At 39.2% G+C, this 27874-nt stretch overlaps 1 protein-coding gene across 2 annotated transcripts; it reads right to left on the minus strand.

Annotated features, from left to right (window-relative positions):
* Positions 1-82: 82 nt before the first annotated feature.
* LOC139687028 (uncharacterized) lies at positions 83-27874 on the minus strand. 2 transcript variants are annotated; one of them, XR_011700592.1, is made up of 6 exons: positions 27644-27874; positions 21535-21649; positions 9509-9565; positions 3664-3815; positions 1058-1173; positions 83-653 (listed from the first exon to the last, which is right to left on the minus strand). XR_011700592.1 is itself a non-coding variant. In XM_071584131.1 (6 exons), exons 1-6 carry the CDS (start codon positions 27681-27683, stop codon positions 458-460), a joined length of 687 nt encoding a protein of 228 aa, XP_071440232.1. In that variant the 5' UTR covers positions 27684-27874; the 3' UTR covers positions 83-457. The 2 variants fall into 2 exon arrangements, 1 of the variants encoding a protein (XP_071440232.1); XM_071584131.1 differs by having other exon boundaries at positions 1058-1184.

Raw genomic sequence — 27874 nt, forward strand, 5'->3', positions numbered from 1 at the left:
CAGACAACTGCCAGTATAATGAATTCAACATTTTGATTTTAAATATCAGTACTTTAATAATGACTCACAATGATATCTTTACAAATTCATTTTTCACATATAATATTGTAATTAATTGTTTTAACAAAGTACTAAAAATTATATCATAACAACATGGTAAATCAATTGCACGATTTAACAAAAAACAGCAGTTAGTTGGGTACCTTCAGCCTCACGTTTCATGAGTTGGAATCAAGTGTCCGAGTATGGCCACAAAAGTACAACAAAGAGGTAAAACCATATTTCATAACATCAAGAAAAATAATACCATTTCTTCCTCTAAACATTACATTAGAAGAATATTTACGCATAACCCGAGAGATAAATAGGTGTTCCACTACAAAACAAAATTACATTTGAATTCATAAAAAACACTTGAATTTCGAACTGAGACTTGACTTCATGTCTTAGTTTGAATTTAATGAGCAATAAAATGTATGATTAAAATAAAAAAAACAGAAAACATTACTGGAATGTGACTTGTTTTTGATGAATTACTGCACCAGCTCTCCATAAATATACTTAGCATACTATTATATATGTCTACAGCTTGTTGGCCACAGTGAATCATTTGGCCTGGCCTAAGCAAACAGGAGTGCTGCCACTTAAGTTCCCTGTAATTATAAATAATGAATCAATGGCAGTAACCTTGGCAAATAGTGATAGTAATACCTGAGAGCAACAAGTAACAGTTAAAATTACTTCCCAAGGTAAATTTCTTAACCCAATCAGTGTGATAATTTGTTATAAATTAATTCCTTTTTTTAACACAACCATGTAGACAATTTTGTCCAATTGAAGGTCTGTGTTTACTATTGTATGGGTAAAGCTATAATTTCATTGCAAATGAACTTATACAATATCTAGCCCTAAGTTGTACCTTGTTTCTGTGCACCTAGCTTCATAAAAATGATATGATTTCACTACATGGAAATTGTAAAGCCTAAATGCTGTTAAATGCTATTTTTTCTCTCTAAAAATATAATAATATATAATATACCAACTTAAAAATACTTACGAACAAATGCTTTGATCAGTCTCCAGACGTAATATCTTTTGCCATATGTTTTGAGTCAGCTGTCGAGATGAGCAAGTTGATGAATTCATGCGAATGTTTTCAATGCATTTCAAGGACTGCAATAAAACTGTTATGCATATTTTAGAATTTACATCAATGAAACTTATGCATACAAACTTTTACTGTGAAGTTAACTCGCGCACTGGCTTCAGGATCACAGCATAAAGGATTTTTCATTTGACACATTAGATTTTGCATTGTTTGAATCATAATTTAATGCTGTTATTTTCAGCCTCACTTAAGGATGAAAATAATATGATGTCCATTATAGTTTTCATATATTTTATGATGCAATGACCGTGTGGATACAAAATTTTCATCATATGTAAAGGCATTTTGAGTTCAACAGATCATTTCTTTTATACATCTATACTTTAAACAAGTGTTCACCATATTTACAATTAGTGTGGTTTCCAGTCGTCAATATGAATTAGTAATTGTTTAATAGTATTTAAAAGAAATATTTTACATGAAGAGCATACATGGTATAATTATCAATATTAATAAAAATAATGTGGTGTTAAACAATGGTGTAAGACTCGATACATACATGATCTTGTGCTATATATGGTAACGTCACATTCTGAATGGATGTCCAAATAACATCAGTGATATTGACAGAAATTCACCCTTTGCCAGAAGAAACTATTTAACAGTTGAAAAGTATCTGGAAGTATCATGTGGGGATTAAAGGGAATCCGCATGAAAATGCATTATTGGAAGTCAATTCCAGTCATTTAGGAATTGTAAAATTGAAATATATTGCATGTGGCTACATTTGATGCCCAGGAATAGACATTATTTGGATATTACTTCACATTGTAGTTTCTCTTTTGAAAATGCTGAAAATATGAAATGGGACGACATACTCTTTACAAAGATCTACTTATTATGTAAAACCATTCAAGAATAATTTCATTTAACAAATTAATGACTCCATATTACTCCACTTAAACATTGGCATGAAACAAACATCTCAATAATTTCCTAAATTACTCTTTTTTGCCTTTCAATGGATTAGATTTCAGTGATGTTGCAAAGGTAAAATCATAAAATTTACCTACTAAGTATTATTTGGGACTGCCATATTTTTTCCAGCTTTGTGAAATTTCAAGTCTTTTCTGTTGTCATTTCAAGCATGCTTGAAATAATTACTCCCTTAATTACAATGCCTTCATTGCAATTGCAAAACCATATCACATAATTAGGAAACTTCCTTGGGAATTATTTCATCTCAATAGTGAGTGGAATGATGTAAGTTTTCACTAATTTAACTGTGGCCTCGAAAGTGATGTATTCCATTATAGTTTTTGAATATTTTTATCATATGTTTCATGCATGCAATACTTTTTTCTAGGAAGTATGGCCAAACTCTTAAACTGTAGCAACTGAGATGTTCAAATTCCCATTTAAATTTTGATTTTTTAAATCCAAATTAGTGTTCAATTAACAATTCAAGTAAATGCGGGAGATTCCAGGGCTAAAGTAACGGAGTATTACTAATTACTAATGGCTAATTATGTGTGCATGGAAATGCAGAAATTTTGCAGTCTATACGTCATTCGCAATGACCGGGAATCAGACTCGGATCCGTCGATTTCCATGTTCTCCCGATTTCCTCGGGTTCGAGACCTGGTCAAGGCGAATTATTTGTACGGAATCATATGGAATATTTTGAAGCACGTAAGCGGATGTCTCCATTAATTTAAATTTCGCGGCCGCTCCCGCAGTTCTTAGAATTCATCATCGAAAAACAATTGTTTTCAATGTTGGCCGACGATACCATGACCTTTCTTGGCGATGCTTTCGCCAGACAAGGTCATGACTACGTCTTCTTCGAATCTGAAGAACCGGATTCTGTCTACTGCTGTATTTTTGTTTCGATTCGATGTGTAATGGCGAATCCACGTATCATCCATTGCCACATCAACGCAGAAAATCACTCTTATTTTTCGTTAAGTTTGAATTGAAGAATTGAATTCGCACGACTGAAAACACCCGTGGCATAGTACGTACGGTATTTCATCATAACATCTTATTTCTTTAAAGCTCCTGTAGCTACACTGGATAAAGCACTTGACACCAAGGAATCCGCGTTCGAAACCCGGTCAGTGCGAATGATTTCACTTCAATTGGAAATTTTTGCATTGTAATATGTAATAGTGGATGACTCCGTTGAAAGTACATGTTTTGGATTCACCCTCTAATTCTTTGGAATTCCTATGATAGAATGAATGGAAATAGAAAATTTGCTAGCGGCGCTAGTGATATTATTATGTGTCTGCTCGGCATGCTCAATTTATGTTTATCTCTTGGCTAGTAAATTCCACCTTGTCCTTCATATTGTGTTTTCTCTCTTGTTGTACAGAATGACTTGTTCTATGTCTGTTGTAATAAATTATTATTAGTTACATACTGGCAGAGTATAACATTTTTGGCAAACAAACCAGTTGGCGGAGAATAGGCTTCTCTCTTTTTTAATCCAAACCGAAGTAATAACTTTGATTTTGAATGAATATAATTATTGGAAATAAAAAAAGACTTACCCAAGAATCTTTCACGCACGTACTTCTCCTCGCAAAGCCATGCATGAGTTTTAGAGAGGCCATCTAACAGCTGTTGATATTCCAGGAAATGGTGGATACTGTAGCAGTCCTTCAGGTTTTCTTTGAAGCAGTTTAAAGCCTCGCCTAGTGATCTGAAACATTTTAAAATCACATTGAATAAAAATAATTCATCGCATTCCTACTCATGAATTATTAGTATAACCAATTTACCCATACCCAATTTAGAATTTATTTAACGCCCAATAAAATTACAAGGGAGCATTGTAGATATCTTCACAATCTTCAAAAACTACATATGTATGTATGAATATACGTATATATTATATGTATATATGTGTATATATATATATATATATATATATATATATATATATATATATATGTATATATATATATATATATATATATATATATATATATATATATATATATATATATATATATATATATGTGTATATATATATATATAATATATATATTATATATATAATATATATATATATATATATATATATATATATATATATATATATATATATATATATATATATATATATATATATATACATACATACATACGAGTATATATACATATACATATACACGAGGGCGGTCTGAAAAGTTTCCGACATAACAAAGTTACAAGACATTTTTCTGAAATTTTCTTTGGTCGGAAACTTTTCAGACCACCAGATTACATATACTATATGTACATACATAATTAAGTGGGTCGCGGTAGTCCAGTGGGTAGAGCGTTGGACGACTGACCGGAAGGTCCCTGGTTCGATTCCCGGGCAAGGCACTCTGGGCACCTACAGCTCCACCCAAGCTATATGAATTTTCGGGTACCAGATCTTCCTGGGAAACCATAACCGGCACAGGGAAAGGTACCGGCCCCGTTACCCTGATGTGTGAATATTCACCCGCCGTACAGGGCTTAATACTGGTTGAACTCTACCATCACCTACCAAACCGATCTTCGGGTTGATTACTGTGTTTATGGTTTATATAACCATACCATAAACACGGTAATTGGGGATCGAGATGGTGCGGGGGCTAACGTACTGGATTCCCACCCTCAGGGCGCGGGTTCAAATCCCGCCGGTGTTGAATATTTTTCAGAGGTATCTCGATCGCTACTTGAGGTGGTTTGTGGAGGGCACTTTGAGTGAGTACGCCGTCCGTCGGATGGGACGTTAAACTGCGGACCCCTTGGCGCCTTTCGTAAAGAGTAGGCTAATGTCGACGGCGGCCCGGGTTTCTCTCCACCCTTCATACTTTCCTGTCCATCCCCTATGGCGCAAATGACCTTAGCTGTCGGTCGCCTCCCCTAAAAACTACTACTACTACTACACAGTAATTAACCCGAAAGGTCGGTTTGATAGGTGATGGTAGAGCTCACCCAATGCTAAAAAAGAAGACTTAGATGTAGATTACATTGCACTAACCATTTTCCAACCGTAGGCTATCCAGACATAAGTTATTTTTCAGTATTCAATTGTTTCTGGCTCAAATTTGTGGAAGTTTACGTTCATGGAATGAAGAACACAATGAATTTTCCACTGTTCTTTATTTAGGTACGATTAGTTTCAATGCTTAGGCGTCATCATCTATTTCACATGAATAGAATACATAGGCGCCATCATCATCGAACAATTTCACACGTGAGAGAGACAATAGTGGGAAACTCAATTTTCTAGAAATAACTGAGTCAAAAGTGGGACGGCGTTTTGATATTCGTAATTTTTCGGAAAAGTACCTTCACAGACCACATCATCCCCTTCAACCCCCGCCATCACATATCTCAAAAGTTATCCACTTTCCATTTCCTGCTAGATAGACTACTAATCACACCTCTCTCTAAAAAATAATTTCGATCGAGGATTGAAGCCGATCAAATATGAAAACCATAAACACAGTACTCAACCCTAAGGTCGGTTTGGTAGGTGATGATAGAGTTCACCCAGTACTAAGCCCGACGGCGTGTGAAATTCACACATCAGGGTAAGGAGGCCAGTGCCGCGGTAGTCCAGGGGTAGAGCGTTGCACTACAGGCCGGAGGGCACGGGTTCGATTCCCGGGCTCTCTGTACGCCCTAAGCTCCACCCAAGCTGTTTGATTTTTTGGGTACCAGATCTTCCTGGGAAACCATAACCGGCACAGGGTAAGAAACTGCCCCCCCTGGCCTGATGTATGAATTTCACACGATGTCGGGCTTGGTACTGGGTGATGTCTATCATCACCTGCCAAACCAACCTTCGGGTTGTTCATGGATAAAAGATACTGCAGTGGAAAATGGGTACAAAGAACATTTTATGGAAAAAATATTACACAGAAAACGTTCCCTTAGAACACTCAATCTTTCGTTCAAATCAGTTAATATGGATGTGAAAGATTACAAATGGTGTCCACTCCCTTATTATGGATTGATTTCACAAAAGATAGCCAACCTCTTCCCTGGGGAACGATTTCGGATAGCATTCCATAATGGGAACAACCTAAAATCATTCATGAACACTGCAAAAGACAAAGCGGAGAAATACAGTGTAAGAGGCGGTATAAGTTAACATGTAAGGACTGCAGTGCTATCTACATAGGCCAAATGGGGAGATAATCAATATGGGGAAGATCATTAATATAATTAATGGCGAGATCACACAAGCAGAGGAGCATAAACGCTGTAATAGGAAATGTGACCTAGCGCAATTTCAATTCGCCAAGCATCTGTAGGACGAAAATCATGGGAGCGATTATAACCCTGAACAGATTCGCCAAATGGACTAAAGGAAGGAGGATGGACAAGTGGGAAGAGCAGGAAATCTTAAGGAATTCGAATAATGGTCATTTGGGTTCGTTTGAACACCTCTCACCCAATCCTGGAAGCATCCCTTTCCTTCAGGGAAATACCTAACCGCCCCTTTTCCGCCCCCAGTCTGAACCCCACTCATCACCTTTCAAGACGCCAAACGCCCCTCTCTTCCTTCCCATCAACGCCGAACACGACTCCTCCTCCTCTCCCCCCCTTTGGGGGGAGGGGTGGGTGGGAAACCCACCCCTTCCCCCCAACAATGGTTTATAAATGCACTGCAGCTCATGAGTGAATGTGTACCTGATGATCAGTGGAAAAATACATTGTGATCTTCATTCCATACTTTCCAGTCATTTAAAAGGGACTTCATACGTACTCATGATACGGCGCTGTGTCCGACGACATATTTTTTTTAAATATGCCAGCAAATATTTGATCAGATCCGAAGGTTTTACTTGGGTTATTGCTTTACGGCAAACGTTTCATTCTGCTTCGTGAAATTTTAATTTTGAGCATCGATGTAGGAACTATTTCTGAAAGCTATCGGAGATATTTGGCCATAGCCCGGTGAAAATTCTTTAATAGAAAAAATATGATAAATTGATTTTTTCTGAGCTGCTGCTTACTCTTCCGCCTCTATCTATTTTGAGTGAGTAAACTGATGACTTACCCTGGTCCCCGTTTGACACAGAACGTACGTATATGCTTTTGAATTATCCTTTCAAGTTTCAGCTAATTCCTAATTTCTTTCTTTCGAAATGCTCTCCTGGCATCATCCGGCCAAGCATTCTCATAATCGTGAATCATCCTTTCTCTTCCTCCGCCACTCAAGATATCATTCCGCGTATTATTCATCTTAGCGTGACATAGCCTTTGATGACTTAACGACTTCCGCGCTGTAACTTCGAAGTCCAATCTCATAAATATGGAACGAGCTTGGTGGCTGCTAAGCGCGATTGAAGCTAGAAAGTGATTGCACGTATTCTCTTATTAACATTAAAATGTTATAAATATTTTGATTTTATTCACCATACCCTTCTTAGGACAAATAGTAAAATCGCCGACACGAGGTAAAATATCCATGAAATATTTGCGACTAATATCCCAGAAATCATATGAAACGTAGACATCCATGTCTGAGGGTGTAAGCGATCGTAAAGCTATAAGTGGAAATGAAAAATCGGTTCTTGAAAGTAACTGAGATATAGAGTAATATTTAATTAAGTATGTAGCCATTATTTCATTCAACCTCAGTTTATCATTTGGACGGCAAAATAGAACATACAAAATAAAATAGACAATGCGTAAAAGGGCACTCACAATTCAGAAAGTTAAAATTTCTGAAATGTGAGTGTCCTTTCACACGTTATCTATATTATTTGTGTGTTCATTTGTACCGTCCAAATGTTTTATATATATATATATATATATATATATATATATATATATATATATATATATACATATATATATATATATATATATATATATATATATATATATATATATATGATTTATATGTTAATACACACTAACACCCATACTCGTAACTATGTGGGTCACGGTAGCCCAGGGGTAGAGCGTTGCCCGGACTACTGCCCTAGGGCCCGGGTTCGATGCTAGGACAAGCCTCTCTGGGTACCTGCACCTCCGCCCAAGCTATGTGATTTTTCAAGTATCAGATTTACCTGGGAAACCATAACCAGCCCCCCCTACAATGGCTCCCCCCTACCATGATGTGTGAATGTCACCCGCCGTCAGGTTTAGTATTGGGTGTACTCTATCTTCACCTATTATATGGTTGATTACTGTGGTCATGGTATACGCGTATGAAATACTAATTGAATATAATTTCAGGATATGGCGCTGTTTCCGATGATAGTCCTTAAATAATTTTAGCTGGCATTTGATCGATCCCGGAATAAATTATTAGGTTTATAATTTTTCAGCAAAAATTTTATAATTCTAAGTGATATTTAAATTTCGGCCAACTGATGGAAAAAATCCTTAGGTAAACTTTCGGAAACATTTGGTTATTGGAATTACAAGTTCACAATCACTTGAAATTGAATGTATCCCCTTTCAAGAACTTCAAACAATCTCCTGGATGTGATAAAGCATGTTCAGAATAAACAAAATGTTTGAACTAATAATCCGTTACGTTTCTAACTAATTCATTGCGCCTCAAGGCGTGTCCAATCCAACAATTACTTCTTACCCGTGGATTTATTTAAAATGCCTTCCCCCTTATTCTGCTCCTCACTGTACTTCCTCGTTCCTCCCGTGGTCCTTTTAATCTTCCGCACCATGTCTCTCATTGCTTCTCCTATTCTTCTTTTAGTCCAGTTTTCCAATGGCCCTTATCTCTGATTCGTAGAGACTCCATATGAATATTTTGAGGAGCCACTTTCTTGTTTGCACCCTCAAGCTCTTTGAGCATAGTAGTTGCCTCCACTTCATGAACACCTTAGTCTGAGCTTTTCTTCGCCTTACTGTCAGTCGAATTTCTTACATCCCGAATCTCACCTCGCTATTCTGCCATCACGTCACGTTCTATTTGTATCTCGTACGATGTGGGATTTTGTTTTTCGTTCTCCTAATCGCCCCTTCACTAGTTTATCAGCCGTTTTGCTGTTCCCTTCTTTATATTGTCGATGATTCCTTAACAGAAGGCTTCCATACACTCTTCCTTAGTCTTCAAGTACTCTCGTTAAACGTGGTTTCACCTCTCTCTTTTTCCTCACTTGTTTCTTCGCCTCTCTTTATCCTGTTTTTCCTATACTATATAGTCTCGTTAACAGGCCAATATTCAACTTTATGTACTATCATTCAACAAAAGGGAGACAAATATATTACAAAATATAATCATTGCTAAAATGATGCTTAAAAAAAGTATTCCACTATTAATAAAACCCAAAGCTTCATTGGATTCAGACCAAGCCTACTTAATTCGAACATTTAATATGCATGTTTAATACAAGTTCTTAGATTTAAATATAAAATTGAGGTACTTACTCACAATGAGACACAAGCTGAGGTCCATTTTCATGTCTTTCGTGAGCAAATTGCCTCCTGTAATAATAGAAAATGACCGCAATTAGTATCTTTATAAAGAGAATTCATGTGGATAACTTACAGCACTGGTAAAATGAAGTAATTTGAAACTATGCTGATATTTTCAAAAAATTGCTCAAATGGAGTTGCCGAACGATTACTTGATCAAATCCAGCATAAATTTAACTTTCCATAAATAAACTTTTCATTGTCCTCCTAAGGTGAAGTATTTAATTAATACAATTAATAATTTCAGTCATTTGCAAAAAACTAATAAAAAGAAAATCTTATGGCACTCTTAAGCGAAAACATCCGAATCAAAGCAGTGAATTAGAAGCGCAAATGCTTCACGATCTTCCTCAAAGCAAGCAATATCCTGCCTTTCACCCCTAGCCTCTAATTGCAGTGGCGTGCATGACCTTAAATGCACGTACTCCGGGATATAGCAATAATATGAGTATTAGTTTCAACTACCGAGATTCAAAAATTGAAGTCGTTTCATATCATCAATTTATCCAAAGCACATGTACTTCACACAAAGCACAGTACGATGGAACTGAAAGCTGATAATTCACTTGAATCGTTGAGAGTAAAATCATCCCAAAATCTTGTCTCGTTTACCGAAATAAATAGAGTAAATAGAATCGGGGGTGGTGCTTTTATAGCCACACAGAACTCTTGCGTCAGCAGTTTGAGATAATTCCAGATACCTTTGCGAAGTGCTCGGTGTTCTGTAACAAGACGTAATTTCCAAAGATTCTATGCATGCATTAGAGGTCACTCGACGATGGGATTCATTCTATAATGGAACTAGACACGCAAATCAAAAGCTTAACATTAAAATACAACAATCAAGTCATGATATTTATCGGAGATTTCAAGGCCCTATTTAATTATTGAAGGGCATATAGTTATAAATCAAGGGGTAAAGACATATATACCTACGGGTAACCGTTACATTCTTTTGCGTATTAGGGGATCGGGACAGTGCGGTGGCTAACGCACTGACTTCCCACCGGGAGGAAAATATCTGCCGTCTCCAGGACCGATTCCTAGAGACAGCAGATATTTTTCAGTGGTATCCCGATCCCTAATTGAGGTGCTTTGTGGAAGGCATTTTGAGTGAGTACGCCGTCCGTCGGGTGGGACGGTGAACTGCGGACCCCTTGGCGCCTTTCGCAAAGAGTAGGCTAATGCCGACGCCGGGTTTCTCTCCTTCCTTCCTCCTTTCCCATCCATCTCTAATGGTGCAAATGACAGCTGTCGGTCGCCTCCCTACATTTGCGTAGAACACGTAGCATCACCTCACCGACTAGGAGCAGTAATTTTTTGGAAGCATAATCTACGAAGGTAACCGAAAAGGTCGTTTACAATGGACTTGAAAGGAATTGGCGGCCACAGAGTAGTAAGTGTTATATTCTCCCCAACTGAGGTCAAAGATAAGAAGCTAAAAAGAAAGGATGAAAAGATTCGCCTTGACCGAATGATTTTGACACTCTGATATTGTTGCATACATTTAGCGGATGACTCCGTTTGTAGTCATATGCTGTTTAGCAGTAGTATTATGGCTTAAAATCCTTATTACAGGGTTCATTTGTTAATTTTTTAAATGATTTCAAGCACAGTCCTGCTAGGTGCCTGGTAGAAGTTAGGAAATCGTCAACACGTAAAGGCCATTACTCTAAGATTAAAATGACAGGAAATGATATCTATAGTGACGAACGGTCATTTACGGTAAGAAAATATCTAGAGCGAATACCAAGGAGGGATTTCAGAAGGCGATAAGCGAATTCAAAAGGAAAAGATAATCTAAAATTTCAAATGGGAATCCAAAATCATTTTAGTCGTTCTTTGGTCACAAAATACGAGATACGCAATTTATTATTTTGTATAAATTAAGTATATATCAGATACTTACTTATTTCATTTTAATTTTAGAGGTACATAATTATTATTACGAGATGCCTCGTGATTTTCGAAAAAAAATCGTTAAAGGCGAAAGAACTTTTAGAAAATGCCAATTGATTAAATTCCTTCTTTTAAAGTGGTCTCACAAAATTCACACCGAATGCCTACGAATCATTCCGCCAACCAAAGTTCGAAATAAAAACTTCACACAGTTGAGCAGTATGCTGAGCTAATAAATTATCAAGGTCTTATCAAATACTAGCCCGCCTATTTTAAGAGCGAGAAATTGCGCCATATCTAGAAATCATATTTAATGAGTCTGCATTAGGATAGCAATTATTATTATTAAAACGTTTCCGGTAACTGGAAAACGGCTAATGTAACACCTATGCCTAAAAGTGGAGACAGGGAAGTACCGAGTAATTATAGACCCATTTCCCTCAGATATATTTCATGAAAGGTCATGGAATGTGCAATTTTTAGTTCGACAATGAGAAATGTCGATAGTCCAGTGAAATACAACTTACCCTTTTAGTTCTTGATAACGTGTCCACTTCCATCCCGTCCAGTGTTAAGCTAAGCCTTTGTCTTTCAAGAAAATCGCATAACCTTTGTTTTATTTATATTGATTCTCATCCCATGTCTATCGCACTGAATTTCTCATTCACTCAGGAATGCTTGCAACCCCTTAGCTGACTGAAAAAGTAGAAACAATGGTCTCTGAAGCAGGATGATAGACGCAGATTAGAGGCTTTCATTTTTCATATGTGTGGAGAAGGACGGAGAAGGTGAAATGGACCGAAAGGAAAACAAATGAGGCGGAGTGGTGAGGTTGGAGATGGGATTGTTGGGAGAAATCTTAAGGAGGCAGGAAAAATGAATGAGAAGCATATTGATCGGAAATGAGATGTTGAAGACTGTAATAGAGGGGAGAATGTTAGGCAAACGAGGAAATCGCAGGAAAAGGATAGGGATGTTGGGGGGGGGGATGAAGGGAGGAAGGAAGTACGCAGAGATGACGAGAGATTGTTGTAGATTAGGGTGTTGAGTGTTTTGTTAGGAGAAATAAAATATTCATTTGGTAGTTGTGCCCATCCAAAAACCTACCCTAGCCGGTAGATCACCTAAATATATATGCGAAAATGTAAATATAAAACTTGGGCAGCAACAAAACATATAAGAACACAAAAAGAGGACACTAACACATTGTTATTTCTTAAGAATTTCGACGGAATTAACCTCTGTCTTCCTCAGAAGAAACAGTAGTACTGGTGTTTCTTCTGAGGAAGACGGAGATAAATTCCGTCGAAATCATTCAGATTCAGGGGTGTGGAAACTCTGCCTGGCCTTTTACATAGGCCAATGTTCCACACACCCCCATATATATATATATATATATATATATATATATATATATATATATATATATATATATATATATATATATATATACATATATATATATATATATATATATACATATATATATACATATATATATAAATATATAAAAAACACAGATGTAGATTTTTAGAATATAGAGACACAAAGAAAGGACACTCACAATTTGTTATTTACGTTTCGACAGCACGGCTGTCGTCTTCAGAAACTTTGATTCTGAAGACGACAGCCGTGCTGTCGAAACGTAAATAACAAATTGTGAGTGTCCTTTCTTTGTGTCTCTATATTCTAAAAATCTACATCTGTGTTTTTTATATATTTGTGTGTCGCCGAAGAGCGTTCCATTTCGAAGATATTTTATATATATATATATATATATATATATATATATATATATATATATATATATATATATACACACACATATTCCACACACCTGAACTTAAGGATTAGCAACCACCGCGCCTCGTGTAATCCCTCCTCCCCGTCCGCGGGTCTCCCCATCCCTAAACATGCTTCCCATCATAACACCCCCTTCAACCAGTGCTACAATGTTTCCGTTCTAGCGTCCCTTCCCCCTTCCGATAACCCTATAGAATTAAAAACTCTTGAAATGGCATTCATTTGGCTTGGTATGGGCTATCAGCATCCGGGTCTCAATGCCGTTCGCTAGCGGGAATGGTCAGAATTGTCACTTTGTGGAAGCGATTCATATCGGAATGGAGAATACTTCGTTCTTCCGGATGAGTTTTGGTGGGCGTGGCCTTTGTTTCGACTTGCATTTGGTAGAAAACCCGCACCACTGGAACGGAAGGGATTCGCCCGAATGCAACAAGCGGGCAGGGTGATCGATAAGTTGCCCGGGATCCGGTCTCTCGATATCTCGGAAGTGGCAGTCTGTATCCAGGAAGATTGGAGGGTGGTTTTCTCGCATAGTAGCGGTGGGAAGTTAACCCTGGTACGTGGGATGAGAGATACGAAGGCAAACTTCACCCAACAGATACCAGGCACTACCAGAATATAGATAGTCCTGTGGTGCATATTTACTCTCCTGCATGAGCACTATGGAGAAGGAACCATCAGAGTGTGACGGGGATGGGTTCACGTAATAGACAGCAGCAACGTCAGGTGCGTGATGGCCCCGTTACGGGAAAGGGCAATCCATAAGAGTGTGATCGAGCGCCTTGAAGACCTGGTGGAGATTCTGCATTCTTTCGGGGAGTTCAACTCCGAATTGAGCCGGGGGAGCGTAGTCGATGGGGTTAAAATGACGATCGCGATTCATAGCTTTGTCCTGAGGATTCATCTACATGCACGCGATATCAAGCAAATGCGAGGGTATACGGAGGAGCTGGGTTTTAGGGAACCAGTCTATCAAAAATATTAGTCAATGCATTAATTACAATTATTGTTAGACCATGAACAAATATACTAGTGCACATACAAACAGACATGCAATAATTGCTGTTTGAATACTTCATCGTAGTGTTTAAGTTTATATCATTTTTTTGGGCGATGGGGTTGTATTTAGTTATCACCGCGTGTCGTGTGAGGAAAGGACCAGTTCTTGAATCTGTCTATGAACATTACTACTTCTCTTATTTTATCATGTGGGCAGAATCCACCATTTAGTCCAGTAACAATTTCTTCTGTGTTCTAAGAAAACTTAGGTGTCCTGTACACTTCATAAAAGTCCAATGCTTGCCTTCTTTCTTCGAGAATCCAGAGGCTCCCAACGTAATTCCTACAATACATCAATCACACTTACTTCTCCTCTTAGCAATTTTTAACATAGCAGATTTTCTTTTATCTCATACTTTAATTGACGCTTCCTCCCATAGATACCAAATATATTCCGCGTATTCCCAATGTGGACCAAGAAAAACGAGTTAACATTACAGGTTCATTACATTTTCCACAACACTGCCAATTAAACCTAGCTTCTTTAAGGCTGGCCCGAGTACTTCTGGGCCTTCCCATGTATTCACCCCCTGCCACACACCCTAGCGGTCGCTTGCAGGGTACTGAGATCACTGAAATAAAATCTAAAAACCATGTCTTTTATTTGGAAACTTCAATGCTTAAATTGTCTGATAAATTTAGCCTCAATTATTTACACCATTCCGTCTGATTCCGCCTGGTCTTAATTGTTAGAGAGTATCGCTATCAGCTGGTGTCTGTATTTTTCTCTAAAAAAACACTGGTCGTCTGTAAGTAATCGAATAATGCTGGCAACATGGGAATATGGGTCGTCAAGGTATATCAAGAATAGTACGAGGGGCCATGTGACACTTCCCTGAGGCATTACTCAAGTTTCATCCGCCTATCATGAACTCAACCTCTCGACAACGTCATTTTGTTTACGGCGGACATCCGTAATCCATCGGATCGCATTCTCGATAACAAAATATATATATTGATTAATTTTTCCTCTATTTCTGGTGATCGACCTTGTCGAAAACTGTCTTGAAATCTAGAAACAGACATCCACTTTTGTATTCACTAACCCAGATTTCCAAATAAACTGTCTCATTTTGTTTCTCATGAACAACTTTTGTTAAACCTACGGTGATAGCGGCAGAGCATGTTCCTCCTCTCGAGAAAGGCCATCCATTTAGCCAATAATGATATCCTCAGATTTTGCAAAACCACTGAATTTAAATAAATAGCTCTGTAATTAATGGGGCCCTTACTATCGCCGCTTTGGTGGAGGAGGATTAAGTGAATTAGCTCCATACTCGTAACACGAGCTAATGAATCTACCTCTATCGACTTCTAAAATATTGCTCTTAAATACGCAAGATGGGATGTCCTCCGCTAGCATCTTCGGTAATCTAGCGGGGATCTCTTCCAAACCAGGTGTTTTGGTTGGTTTTATATTTTGGAGTGTGCTAATGAGTGTTTAAGTGTACCTCAATATACCCTTGAAAATACTGCTCCATTGGAATATCTTGCAAATTTCTCTTCTAAGCTGGTAGACATTCTGGTTACATCTTACCCTGCCAATGTTGTACATTATATTTTTATAATTTTCTTCGTTGGAACAATCAGTTTCTTTGTGTATTACCCTTAAACCAAATACCCCTTATATACACAACACACGTAATGGGAATGCTCGCTCTATGCAATCAGCGCTCACGAAGCATCCATTTCGACTCATGATTATCCTATTTGGGACCGCAGAGGACGATTTATCCGCGTCCGTGGAGCGTCCGCTTGTATGACGGACGGTCCGGAGGCGCGTCTCCAGCGGACGTCCGCCTCCGGAGAAATGAGGACGATTTCAGGATGTCCGCTGATGCGTATAGCCACTGATCCCTCGGCAGACATCCGCATATGCTCTATGTGTGCCCAGAGACGAATACCACACGTTTCGGTCAACATTTTAAAATAACATTGTGTTCATTTGCAGGAGCAGTTTATGCTATCGCGCGAAGTCCATAGAACAGCGGACGATAAAATGCTTCGCCATCAACCTTGACATTAGTTGTGAGGATGAATGATCGCAATAAGCCTACTAACGGAGAAACCCAGGCTCTCTAATCACGATTCACGTATTTCACTGTAGAACAGGCTTAACCGGTAAGCAGATTGATCTTGTGCCTGTTTTACCACTCTTACTAATATTTTATTAATGCAATTCTAAAGGAAATACATAAAAACGCCAAAATTTTGGGTCGCTGTAGTCTTTCTACAGAAACGATACCTATTTATGGTTTTATAGTCAACTCGCCATTAACCTCCGCACTGAGATAATTTCTTGGATTGATATGATAAGACTCTCGAGTCTTGTTGGAAATAAATATTTAAAAAGGAAGTTTAATAATTAGTTTCCAATTTTTAATATAAATAGGAGGAATTGGTCACGGATAAATATACTGATTATTGACGGACGTATTTTATTGGCCAAGAAAGCATGTGGATTTCCGTTTCCAGATACGCGAGTCAACGATTCAAATACAAATAAACCAACGCTGGATGCTCATGGGTTTTTAGGGCAAATGTTGCATAGAGCACAAACTCGAAGGGAAAGCATGAATATCATCACTACCCCAATATAATGGGACAAATTAATTCCTAAAATTAATTTGAGCTAAAATGAAGCGCAGGAAACTCAAGGTGTCCGGCAAGTGTGCGTTGGGATCATAGTCATATCTACACGGGAATTATTATTTCGTCAGCGTCGGGTGACCACGAACAAAAGCGGAGCTTTGGCCTTGCTCTTTGCAACTAGATGCGTTTCTCGAACATTTTCCTTCGTTCTGCACAGCCATAAATACGATTGGCTCCTTTCATAACTGTCATTACATACTTATTAACAGTTCCGAGGAGAAATTTCAAGTGATGATCAATTAATACTGATATTATACTGGTTATTACTGAGTATCAATGGTCCGAGATTTTTTGCTACTAATGGATTCGGTATTGGTGCTTTTGCAAACGTTATATTAATATTCAGGCATTTCACATTCAAAGAGCTGCGGCAGATTCCGCGGCGGCCACTTAGACGGAGTCATTCAATAGTGTGCAATGCAACAATTTCAAAGAGTAAAAATCATTCGCCTGGACCGGAATTCGAACTGGATCCCTCGATGTCAGGCAAAGTGCTCTAGTCGATTAGTGGACCTGCAACGTCCCAGGCATTCGTATTCGTAGCGCCGGAGTCCACGAGGTTAAAGCCAACAATTAACCCTAGAACGGCAACGTGGGTTGAAAAAACAAATCGCTGCGTGTGTACTTTTCGCAATGGTGATACATGTATTATTTGATACAGTGATGGTATATGTGCCCTTTGCTTTCTAATAAAGCCGGTTTTTTTCAATTTGAGTCAAATTCTTACTAATTATACCCATTGCCGCGACAGAAATCGAGTTTCCGATTACTTGCAATTTGCGCACATTGATTTCTAAAAATAGATACCTTTTTTCTGAATTGGAAAAAAACAACTGATATTGCCTTAAAGCGTAGTATCTCCCCTTTGTAATCCCGTTAGATTTAATCAATTCGGTTGAAACTTGATTAAGATATCGTAAATTTACGAAAAAAAGTAATTTAACTGATTTTTCACGTTTCTCGCCCTTCTTACTCATTTTTCTCTCATCCGATTAATTTTGAAAAAAAATCTTTGCGTCACGTAATTTTACATTAAAAAAAATAAAATAATGAGACCCCAAAGGACTCTTATAGTCATAATGGACATGAGATAAGAATTTTTGAAAATTGTTGAATGGGCGTTATTTCATCCCACGTTACCAGAATAGGGCGAAAAAATAGCGTTACCGGTCTAGGTTCTAACCAATAAAACAAAATCACCGTGTGAGAGGACGCCTCGGTATCTTAAATTGATAAAGCACTCAGTCGGATACCGTGGGTTCAACTCCCGGTTAGTCAAAAGATTTTTATGCCTTGAAATTGTTGCATTTAAACGCACTCGACCGTACTCGGCTCGTTCATAAGGATTATTTATTCATTTAGTACTAATCCGAACACAGCACTAATGGCATTCACATCAAACGTATTACCAAAGGTAGGAATGGTTAAAGACGATTACAAACATGCAATTCCCGACCTAGGCGGGAATCGAACTCGCGGTCTCTTGAGTCGGCAGGCGCGGAGGTCACCCCGCCGACACCGAGGCTGGTCAAGGGACCAACGAGTCGACGTATCAGCTTCGCCCTTCGATACGATCCAAATACGAACCAGACGCTAAATTGACTCTTGTGCTCTCCGGGTAAGTATATGTGCCTGGGAAGTCGCATTCATCGAGTGTGACTTTACCGTTCTCCTCTCGAAAAAGTTTGCTTAGATATTGCTGTAGGCACTGGTTAAGTCCGCTGAATTTACAGAAGTGAAAAAAGAGTGTTTTCTTTCGTGCCTCTTTCTTTTAAAATATCCAGTCCAGTTTTCGTCACATTTGCGATACAAATTAATGCTTTTCTAGACACTTATTGTTCAGTTATTTCCCGCTCCTTAGATAATGCTCCGCGGTTAAATGTGAGCAAACTACTACACATACGATCACGACATAAATCCCTCAACAATATTCTTGTGCTCAGATAAACATTCCTCGTGTCCAGAAAAATTTTAATTGTAATTTAAAAATAACAATACATTATAAGGGAAACGGCTCTAATGTGATAACTTTCCAGGGATTCCTAACTGTATTACATACTAGCATAGTTAACTATTCTCGTACTCGAATCTTTCGACAGAAAGGGAACATTCCGCGAGGCAAGAGATTACTGTAACACCCTCCTGTAACTTGGTAATTCATATTTCCGTCACCTAGCCTGCATAACACATTTGTTTTATTAATAACGATCTAAAGATGTTTTCGATCTTTTCCGGCGAAGAGGAACCTTTTAAGATTAACTTTAGGCCAAATTAATGTAAATTTAAAGAAGTCCCATAAAAAAGAATGAACTTTTGGATTGTCTGAACGGTCCTAAGAATTTCCAAAACTTCAATATACACTTATACCGTTGGGGTAAAACGCTTCTCGGATGAAATTTTTTTCCATTTTTGATTTTGAAGACTATTGATGATTCTGTCATAATATTCGAGTTTGTTTTCAATTTATAATATTTTATTCACATTATTAATTCATTCATTTCAAAATTTTCATGTAGATTGCTATGTTTCCATGTTCTGGAGAGAAAATTGCTGGATAACATTTTGTGCTGTTAAGATTGATGTGTAAAATTACTTTCGAAATAATTTCTCAATTACGAGAAGCAGAAGTCCCGTGAATGTAGGTATGTACCTCTCGAGGTACTGATTGGAGGGTCTGGGTTCAGTTTCGGGATAGCCGCTGGAATTTTATTCAGGGGATTGTTTGCGCGTTATGGTATTCGTAGAAATCTTTCTAGAGGGTCACTGCCCGCAACCGCAATTGCGCGGCCGGGGTGATTAACCAACAAGCACACGTCGCCAAAAAATAGGTCTTCATTAATTTTTAGCTACAATATATTTCTATAAAATTTCTGGTTTTGTATTGTACGGCGCGAAAACATAGTAATTGACGAGAGATGATAGGCGAGGATTTATATATACACCGAAGGACGGGGAAGGAAAAAAAATGGACACGAAGGAAAAAAAAAATGAAGAAAAGCTAGGAATGGCGGGGGAGGGGATGAGATCGTGGAGAGATATCAAAAGGAAGCAGGAAAGTTAGATTCAGTGCTCTCCGCAAACAAATCGCAATTGCCCAAAGAATCTGCAAAATCACTTGGTCACAAACGACACCGTGGCCAAGAAACTTGCCAAGTACATAAAGAAGCCGATAATACGAATTACTTACAGTAACAGCCATCCGGATAAAATGGTCTGGTGACGCCGCGAATCGTCACTTGAGTGTGTGGGTGCGTTTATGTACATGCATATTCACTAGAGGCTATGCCAGGTTTCGTTGGCCAATTTATCTGCACAGCTTTAGCTGGTTTCAAATAACATATTTGGGCACTTTCTTCGTTGCGTCTGTGGGGATGAATTTTGCAGGATTTGGACAAATGCGAATTCCTTTTTCGGAAGAGAGTGAACACTGAATTCGGGAAAAACGAACAGATGCACTTTAAAAGGTAACTCTTATGGAAATATTTCGAGGCAATCGAATTCTGACACAGCAGCTGCTTACAACATTGTTGTAAACATTGTAAATTGTACAACAGCTAGATAAAAGTTGCCACAGTTTAATTGCCGCACCTGCACTTCGATCTCACTGAAGTGTATTCATTTAATTCTCACTTCTGATTGAAACGTGGGCTGCTATCTCTGTGCGGGAAACATTTTTTCAATCTAAAAATTTACAAGAAAAATAAATCCAAATTGGGCCTAGTCCATTTTACTCTGTGCACTTTTACCCTCTTTATGGCAAAAATTAGAAGCCTTTACTTTGTAGCGTCTTGGCGTGATATCGCCAAACAATTTTTTTTCGGAATATATATTATTATGCTCATTCATGTATATTATATATATATATATATATATATATATATATATATAATATATATATATAATATATATATAATATATATATATAATATATATATATATATATAATATATATATATAAAATAACATATATACATGTGTAAGAAATGTATACATATAGTATATGTACACACAAACGTATAAATATACATGTACACACACCAAAAAGCTATGATATAGCATCTGGGAATCAGCCAGAGAAGCTAGCCCTGCTCAATTCAAGGTTGCCTTAGGAAAACAGAACAATATCTTGTTTCTCAATTCAGTTAAAACGAATACCTCTCATAAGGAGAGCTTGGAGTTTTCATTATTAAACCAAAAGTGATTGTTTATTCACGGAGCGAGAGGAGAAATGTGGGGGTGGAGGGGAGATGGGTCAGGGGTGGTATAGGGATTGGCAGATGCGGATTGAGCGGGAGATGGAGGAGAGAGTTGAGTGGGGAGGGAGTGAAGAGGGGCTTAGGGAGCGAGTGTTATTGTTTCAAAGTATTCATTTAAACAAATGTATAATTTTCATTTGAAAGGCTGTTATTGTAAGTTAGTGTAGCATAATTTACAAGGCTTATGGCAATAAAATAAGAATTGGACCTTATCAATGTTGTATAATTACTATTTTAGATTTAAAAGCAATGACTTTGGAGTACTTTAGTGCATTAAGTATTTTGGAGTATTTGTCGTGTTAGTCTCACCCATTTCCTTGATCGACTTCAATCGCTGCGTAGTCCCTCTCTAAATAGATATGAAGGCAGACACCGACAGATTTGGTGTCTTTCGTGCACGAGTCCACTTCCCACCAAAGAGAAACTAAAAAAACAGACCGAAAAAAAATTTAGCTATCAATTCTGCCGTGGCATTTCTATCTTTGAAATATTACCATCACAGAAAAATAACATACTTGTATATTTCTTTCACGACATGCTAATTATTTGTGCGTACACAAAAAAAAAGTTACCTACTCTCTTTCGAGTGTCCTAAGCTACGGGATAACAACGCGGAACAAGTGCCTCCTACACTCAAGCCGAAACTTAGTTGCTCGCTCCGCACTTGAGAAGTGAGCGACCCACACAGCGGACATTCCGAGTGACCAGCCGGGCCACTCTCCGCGCCAAAAACCTTTCCCTCGGTGCAGGGAGGGGGGAAGGGTCAGAGGGAAGCGAATCCTGCCCACATGGGTGATCTCCTCCCACGACCAGACCGACACCCCCGAGGAAGTGTCGGTCGCCGCAGGGGGGGAGAGGCGCACCACCCACGTACTCTCAGAGGGGGAGCGCTCATTACCACCCGGCCGGCGGAGAGCGCTTTTCCTGAGCGTTCACGCATTTAACACTCTCTTCGTCCGACAATTCCTATTTTCCCATCGTCAGCGTACATCATTCCTTTTCTCTAATGTATCAACGTTTACCGATTCACGTGGCACCAAGCGTTCACTTTTGTTTTGCACAGCGAAGGCCATGTCTTGAGGACCATTGAGATGGTAATGGAAAATAAAACCGAATATGCAAACGCAAAACGCTTTAAGAAAAAAAAGAAAGTTTTGTCGTCGCACACTGGCGATGGGTACTGGTGATAAATTACCTAACACGTGCATTCTCATGCTAAACACTCTCGACTACATGGCGCTGTCTCAGTGCCACTCACGTAGATACTACACGTGGAAAATGCGAGAAGTTACTCGAATGAGCCGAATTGATTATCTATATACCCTTGTGGGTCAGATTTTGGGATCGTGTTTCTTCCTCCCTAACACTGTGTTTACATTTTTCCATTCACTTCTCTCGTCTTAAAAATATACATGCATATATATGAGAAGGAAATGGAAGAATGTAAACACGGAGTTAAGGAGAAGGAAGTATAAAGATATCAACGAGAAACTCAGGTGGGAAACAAACCGAACGAAAGAAGCGTGGTGGCAGACGCAGTGGGAGGGCATGGAATGTTTACGAAGAAAGGTTGAAATTGGTAAACTGCAAAGGAAGGTGTGGTACACGGTCGTGAGGAAAATCCGTATTCCTCGAAAAAGAAATGGACATCAGAATATTGTGAGACAAGTATTCTGTCGACGATAATGAGCAAGGAGACCACACTCTCAGTGATGAATTTACACTGAAACGAAGGATATAGATGATGTAATACATCGAAACCCGGTCGTACTATTAAACTTACATATGTGATGGAAAATTGTTATTATATTTTCTTTTTTAATAGTGCCGATGAACTTTGAGCAAAATGTGACCGTTCTCTCACCAAAAAAAGACAACGGAAAACACAAGTGTGTAAAGTTACAAAATCTCAGTGTGACGACCACGGCATTGAATTTTATGATGACAATAACCCATTGAAGAATTAAGACGAAGAGCGTTTGGGCAAAGGCAGCTCTGGATTTAGAAGGAGAAGGGAACAAGTGTAAACTACTCCAGCTCTAACACTAATCGTACAGTGGAGGACACGGAGTGACCAATTGATTTTCATTGAATTATTTGGGGAACTGGGGAAAGATTTTGGCAGCAAAACAACCATTTGAGCAGAATACTGTTCCCCCTTAAAACGTAAAACGAGAAAAGATTGACACAAGCTCGCTGCATAAAGAATATGCGGCAACGATCGGACGTGCTGGAAAACGAAAGGAGTTAAAATAAATGTATGTCTCATCGCTCAATTGCTCATTACCACCTTTGCTACTGAATGTGTAGACTGAAAGAGCAATTAAAGAGATGGAGGGAGAGACGAACGGCGGTGCACGGATTCAAGGGAACGGGGAAAACACCTGTTAAAAGTAATTTGATGCATGGAGAATCGGAACGAAACGTGTATTCTCACGATTAAAAAATACTTAAACGGAATTACTGGTCTGCAGTGAAATTATTGAAAACATTATTCAAACGCGAAACAAGGCAAAGAATCACTTGACCAAGTGGAAGAGTTGAGGTATTTGGGTGGGAAAATGACCAGTCATGGAAAAAACAGAGATGGCATTAGACACGCTGATCAAGTTTTTCTACCTAAAGATTCACCTGCTGAGAACGTGGAGTTGAGATTAATAAGAATTTTTACGCGGCACACTTTTCCACGGCTGTGAGAACATGGATGACGAGAATAAATGAAAACAAAAAATTGGAGGCAATGGAGATATCCCAGAACGACGATGGAAATGAAGTGGTTAGAATAATGATTGAGGACGAAATTCTAAGATTAGATGAAGGCTACCGAGGGCACTCAGAGGATGGAACAACGGAGAATAACAATGGGGGTATCATGAACTGAAGCGAGATGATCAACAGAGGGCCAATGGAGGAGGGAGCAATGGATGATTGACGAGATGCAGAAGATGGCGACGTCGGCGCGGGGAAACATAAAGCAGATGGCAGGGGAGTTCACTGTGGAGGCAGATTGGAACGTCATTACTCGAAGAGGGATTTGAGTGCACACCGATCCTCGGGAAAGGGGTAACATACCCGCGATTTTCATTTTTACTTCTCGTTTACCACCCGCCGCGTGGCAAACAGTAACGCACTGTTACCACCATTCCCTCCGGATTAACGTTGCACTGAGTCCTCATATTCTTGCGGCTCTGCGTGGCCAGAAGATGATTCGACAAACAGGTCTGCATGGTCACCGGAAGGCCGCTCGGATCTGCCGCAATGGCACTATAGGCAATGAGTTCCGGATTTGGATTAACGGAATATTGAAACCGACACATAAAAGCGCACTTCTTCCTATTGGACCCTTCTCTTTGTGAAAAATGTAATACTTTATACAACCTCTACTTTCCTCTAAAAGCGCAATTGGAACGAGTGGAAAAGTTTTCACAAATGGAAAGTATTTTTAGGTGAGGAAGCAAACAGTAAAAATGATATTAGTTACTATCTGAGTTGAAAACTCCGAAATGGAATGATGACGGGTGATAGGTGCTTATCAATAGTATTTAAATGGAAAATATGGATTAGATGGTCGATGGGACGGGGCGGGAGAGGAAGCAAGGGGAAGTGGAGGTGGTGGTTGAGAGGGCGCAGGCAGGCAAAGGCGGGACCGAAAGGGACGGAGAAGACACCAAGCACCCGGCCGATGACGCTAACACACTGGAGACCACTCCCCCTGCGTGCACCTCACCCAGTTAAGCAAACAAATGCGGTAGGTGAACACATTCTGTATAAATGTTCATCCATGAACCGTTGAAATTCCCTAGCTTTAGAAACACGCCACGGTTTTAGTTTTTCTGCGTCTCCTAAGGATAAGTTGTCGAAATTGTGTGGTTTTTGTGCACATTACTAACATTCTCCGATTTTATTTCACAATTCAGAATATTTAAAAAAATATTGGCTTTAGATTTATACTAGCCATTAAATAAATTGATGAATGGATATGCTTCAACTCTTAATGGTGATATAGAGCTCAAAAGAAATTAATAAATTGGAACAAATTAGTGAGCTGTAGTTCTTTTTTGACTGAACGAAACCCGAAGTCGTCCTTCCGGGCAGACCCGGAAGGACGACTTGGCGTTAACCAGCGATAAGGAATGAGCGTAGAGCGAGCGAGAGCATTGGGACGGGGAGGTGAGCGAGGGAAGGTGGGCGTTTTCGATTTTAGGCACACGGCCGAGGGTCAGCCATGAAAGGGGAGTGAAGGGAGAAAACAACGAATCTGATTGGTATTTGAAATTAATAATGTGTCCAGAAATCTCGGTGTGTCAAAGGCCTCCCGGGAATGACTGAACATGAAATCAATGGGTATCGAAAACAATGAAAAAATGCTGCAGCTTTATGTATTTTGTTTCGTGAAGGCTGTATGTTAGTACACAGAAATAAGAGGCATTAACATTAGAGGTACGCAAATTGAGTACATTTGAGAAAGTTGACTAGATCAACACGTGATGACGGATAGCACAAAACCTGAACTGAAAGCGGACTTAAATTAAGCAGATAACTTTGATTTCGAAGACGCACTCCATTAAAATAATAATGGTAATAATTAGGATTTGAATCGTGAATTTAATTGAAGAAAAACCACAAAAAAAACGGTTCGAAATCTTAAACATAGGAATGAAAAAATCATTGATTGTATAGAATCTATCGCTGTAGACCTGAGGGAGATTCCAGAGGAGGGGGGAAAGTAGGGCAAGGCATATTTTTGGGTCGAAAATGGGCTCAGCGGGCCTATATTCCAATCGGTGGGTCCTTGTGCTGACCTGCCGGGTATTCCCATGTTTAAAAAATGGTACTTCGCTTAAGCAATGAATTACAATTCTATTGACACTGATAAGCGGTCGATAGTGAAATATTCGCCAAATCGTTCGGACAGTGAGCCTTCATCAACACTCCTTTGGGAAATGCTCGAGGTTTCTCTGCCCGAAAACAGGTTCATTGCTCGGGAAAATTGGATTTAGAAAAATCAATCTACATGCCTCTCAAAATGTTATTTGCATTTGGAGAATGAGATGCAAGTTCGAAGAAAGATTCATAGTCTTAGGAAGGAGTTGGGTTTCGTCAAGCGGTCGCGGCGAAAGAGGGAGGGAGCGCTCGCGAAATGACAGCGTGCACTTCAATGAATGGTTGGCGATCACGGTGAAATTGGCGCGGTTAGCAAGCAACACACGTTCCACGCCTCGGGAACTGTGGACCGAATCGAAGGAAATGCAAGCGACGCGGACAGGATATAATAATAATATTAACTGAAAGGTAAAACAACAGTGCAAAGAAAAGTGAGGATTGTGCAACAATAAGCGTTTGTAATTAGTTACGGGATACGTGGAATTTCAGAAGTTCATCCGACATCATAAGTGAGACAGCATACACTACCAAAATATTTAAGATGACATCTCAATAGGAATAAAAGTGTAAAATGAAACCATAAGTCTATCATTCTGCTGAGATTAAGGAAAAATATTCATCTATTTTTTAAAACTCATACGCTATCTGATAGCAAATGTTTTTACGCATGCGAAACATAAGAATTTAATCCATTACTTGTGTCTGCGAAATATCAAATCACACTCGGAATATAAATTGCATGCAATCACTTAAGGTTCACAGGTTGGGCGCTGTGAACTGTAAACAGTTCACAGTTCAACTGCTTACAGTTCACGGCGCCCTGAACTGAATCGATGGATTCTTCGCCGAGTTTTTTCACTCATGTGCAAATCAGTAGGATTGCTCACTTTTCTGCGAAATCCACGAGAATTTTTTTTACCTCACTTATATCGACGACGCATTCCGCCTTGAACTCCGTTTCGATTCTCACTCCCGCCAACAGGAAAACATCCCGAGTTGAAGACGGCAAATCGGCTAACGTGATATCACCCTTGCAGGAAGTCAGTTTTTGCATGCCACACACGCCGGAGTATTTCAGCCGCGAGGAGAGAGTGGGCATCGCTTTGACTGGAGAATGACGGGCAGAGGGGGGGAAATGAACATAAATGTTCTATCAACCTAATTTGGCACACGCAGTTTATACGTCATTGGCATCGGCATTTTTTATAATATTAAAATATTTATGTGCATCTCCACAGAGAAAATGAGGTCCGAGACAAGCGGTGTGTGCCCGTGGACAGAGACATTTGAGTTTCGTCCGAGTCGCGAGGCTGAGTACCGAGGTAGAGCAATGCATGCAGCGCGATCTATGTCACAGATTCAAATGACCAGTCGTTCAGGAGACTGACGCGAGCGATAACTGCCAACCGGCCAGGGTTTACAACTACAGTTCGGCGTTTTCTTGAAAACATACGTATACTAGCGGCAAGAATTTCTTGCGTTATCGTGAAAGTCAACATAATAAAAGATCATCATGAAAAACCAAAGTACAAACCTGCAATGACGATCCAAAAAGTGCTCCTCGGGTATCGCATTGCTGCGTGAGTGTTTATCAGCGCAGGCTTACACTTCCAGCTCGCTGGGTCGTCTTGAAGTGAGTGGTCTTCCGAAAAAAGATCCCCGCTAGCGGCAGAGCGTCAGAAAAAATGCGTACCACTTGGCTTCCTTCCCGGCGGCGGGGACGCGGTCGCACTTCCCCGCGCTGCCGAATCCTTCGCGGATGAAA

Source organism: Hetaerina americana, unplaced genomic scaffold (genome assembly GCF_022747635.1).
Source record: "Hetaerina americana unplaced genomic scaffold, ioHetAmer1.1.p SCAF_16, whole genome shotgun sequence".
NCBI lineage: Eukaryota > Metazoa > Arthropoda > Insecta > Odonata > Calopterygidae > Hetaerina > Hetaerina americana.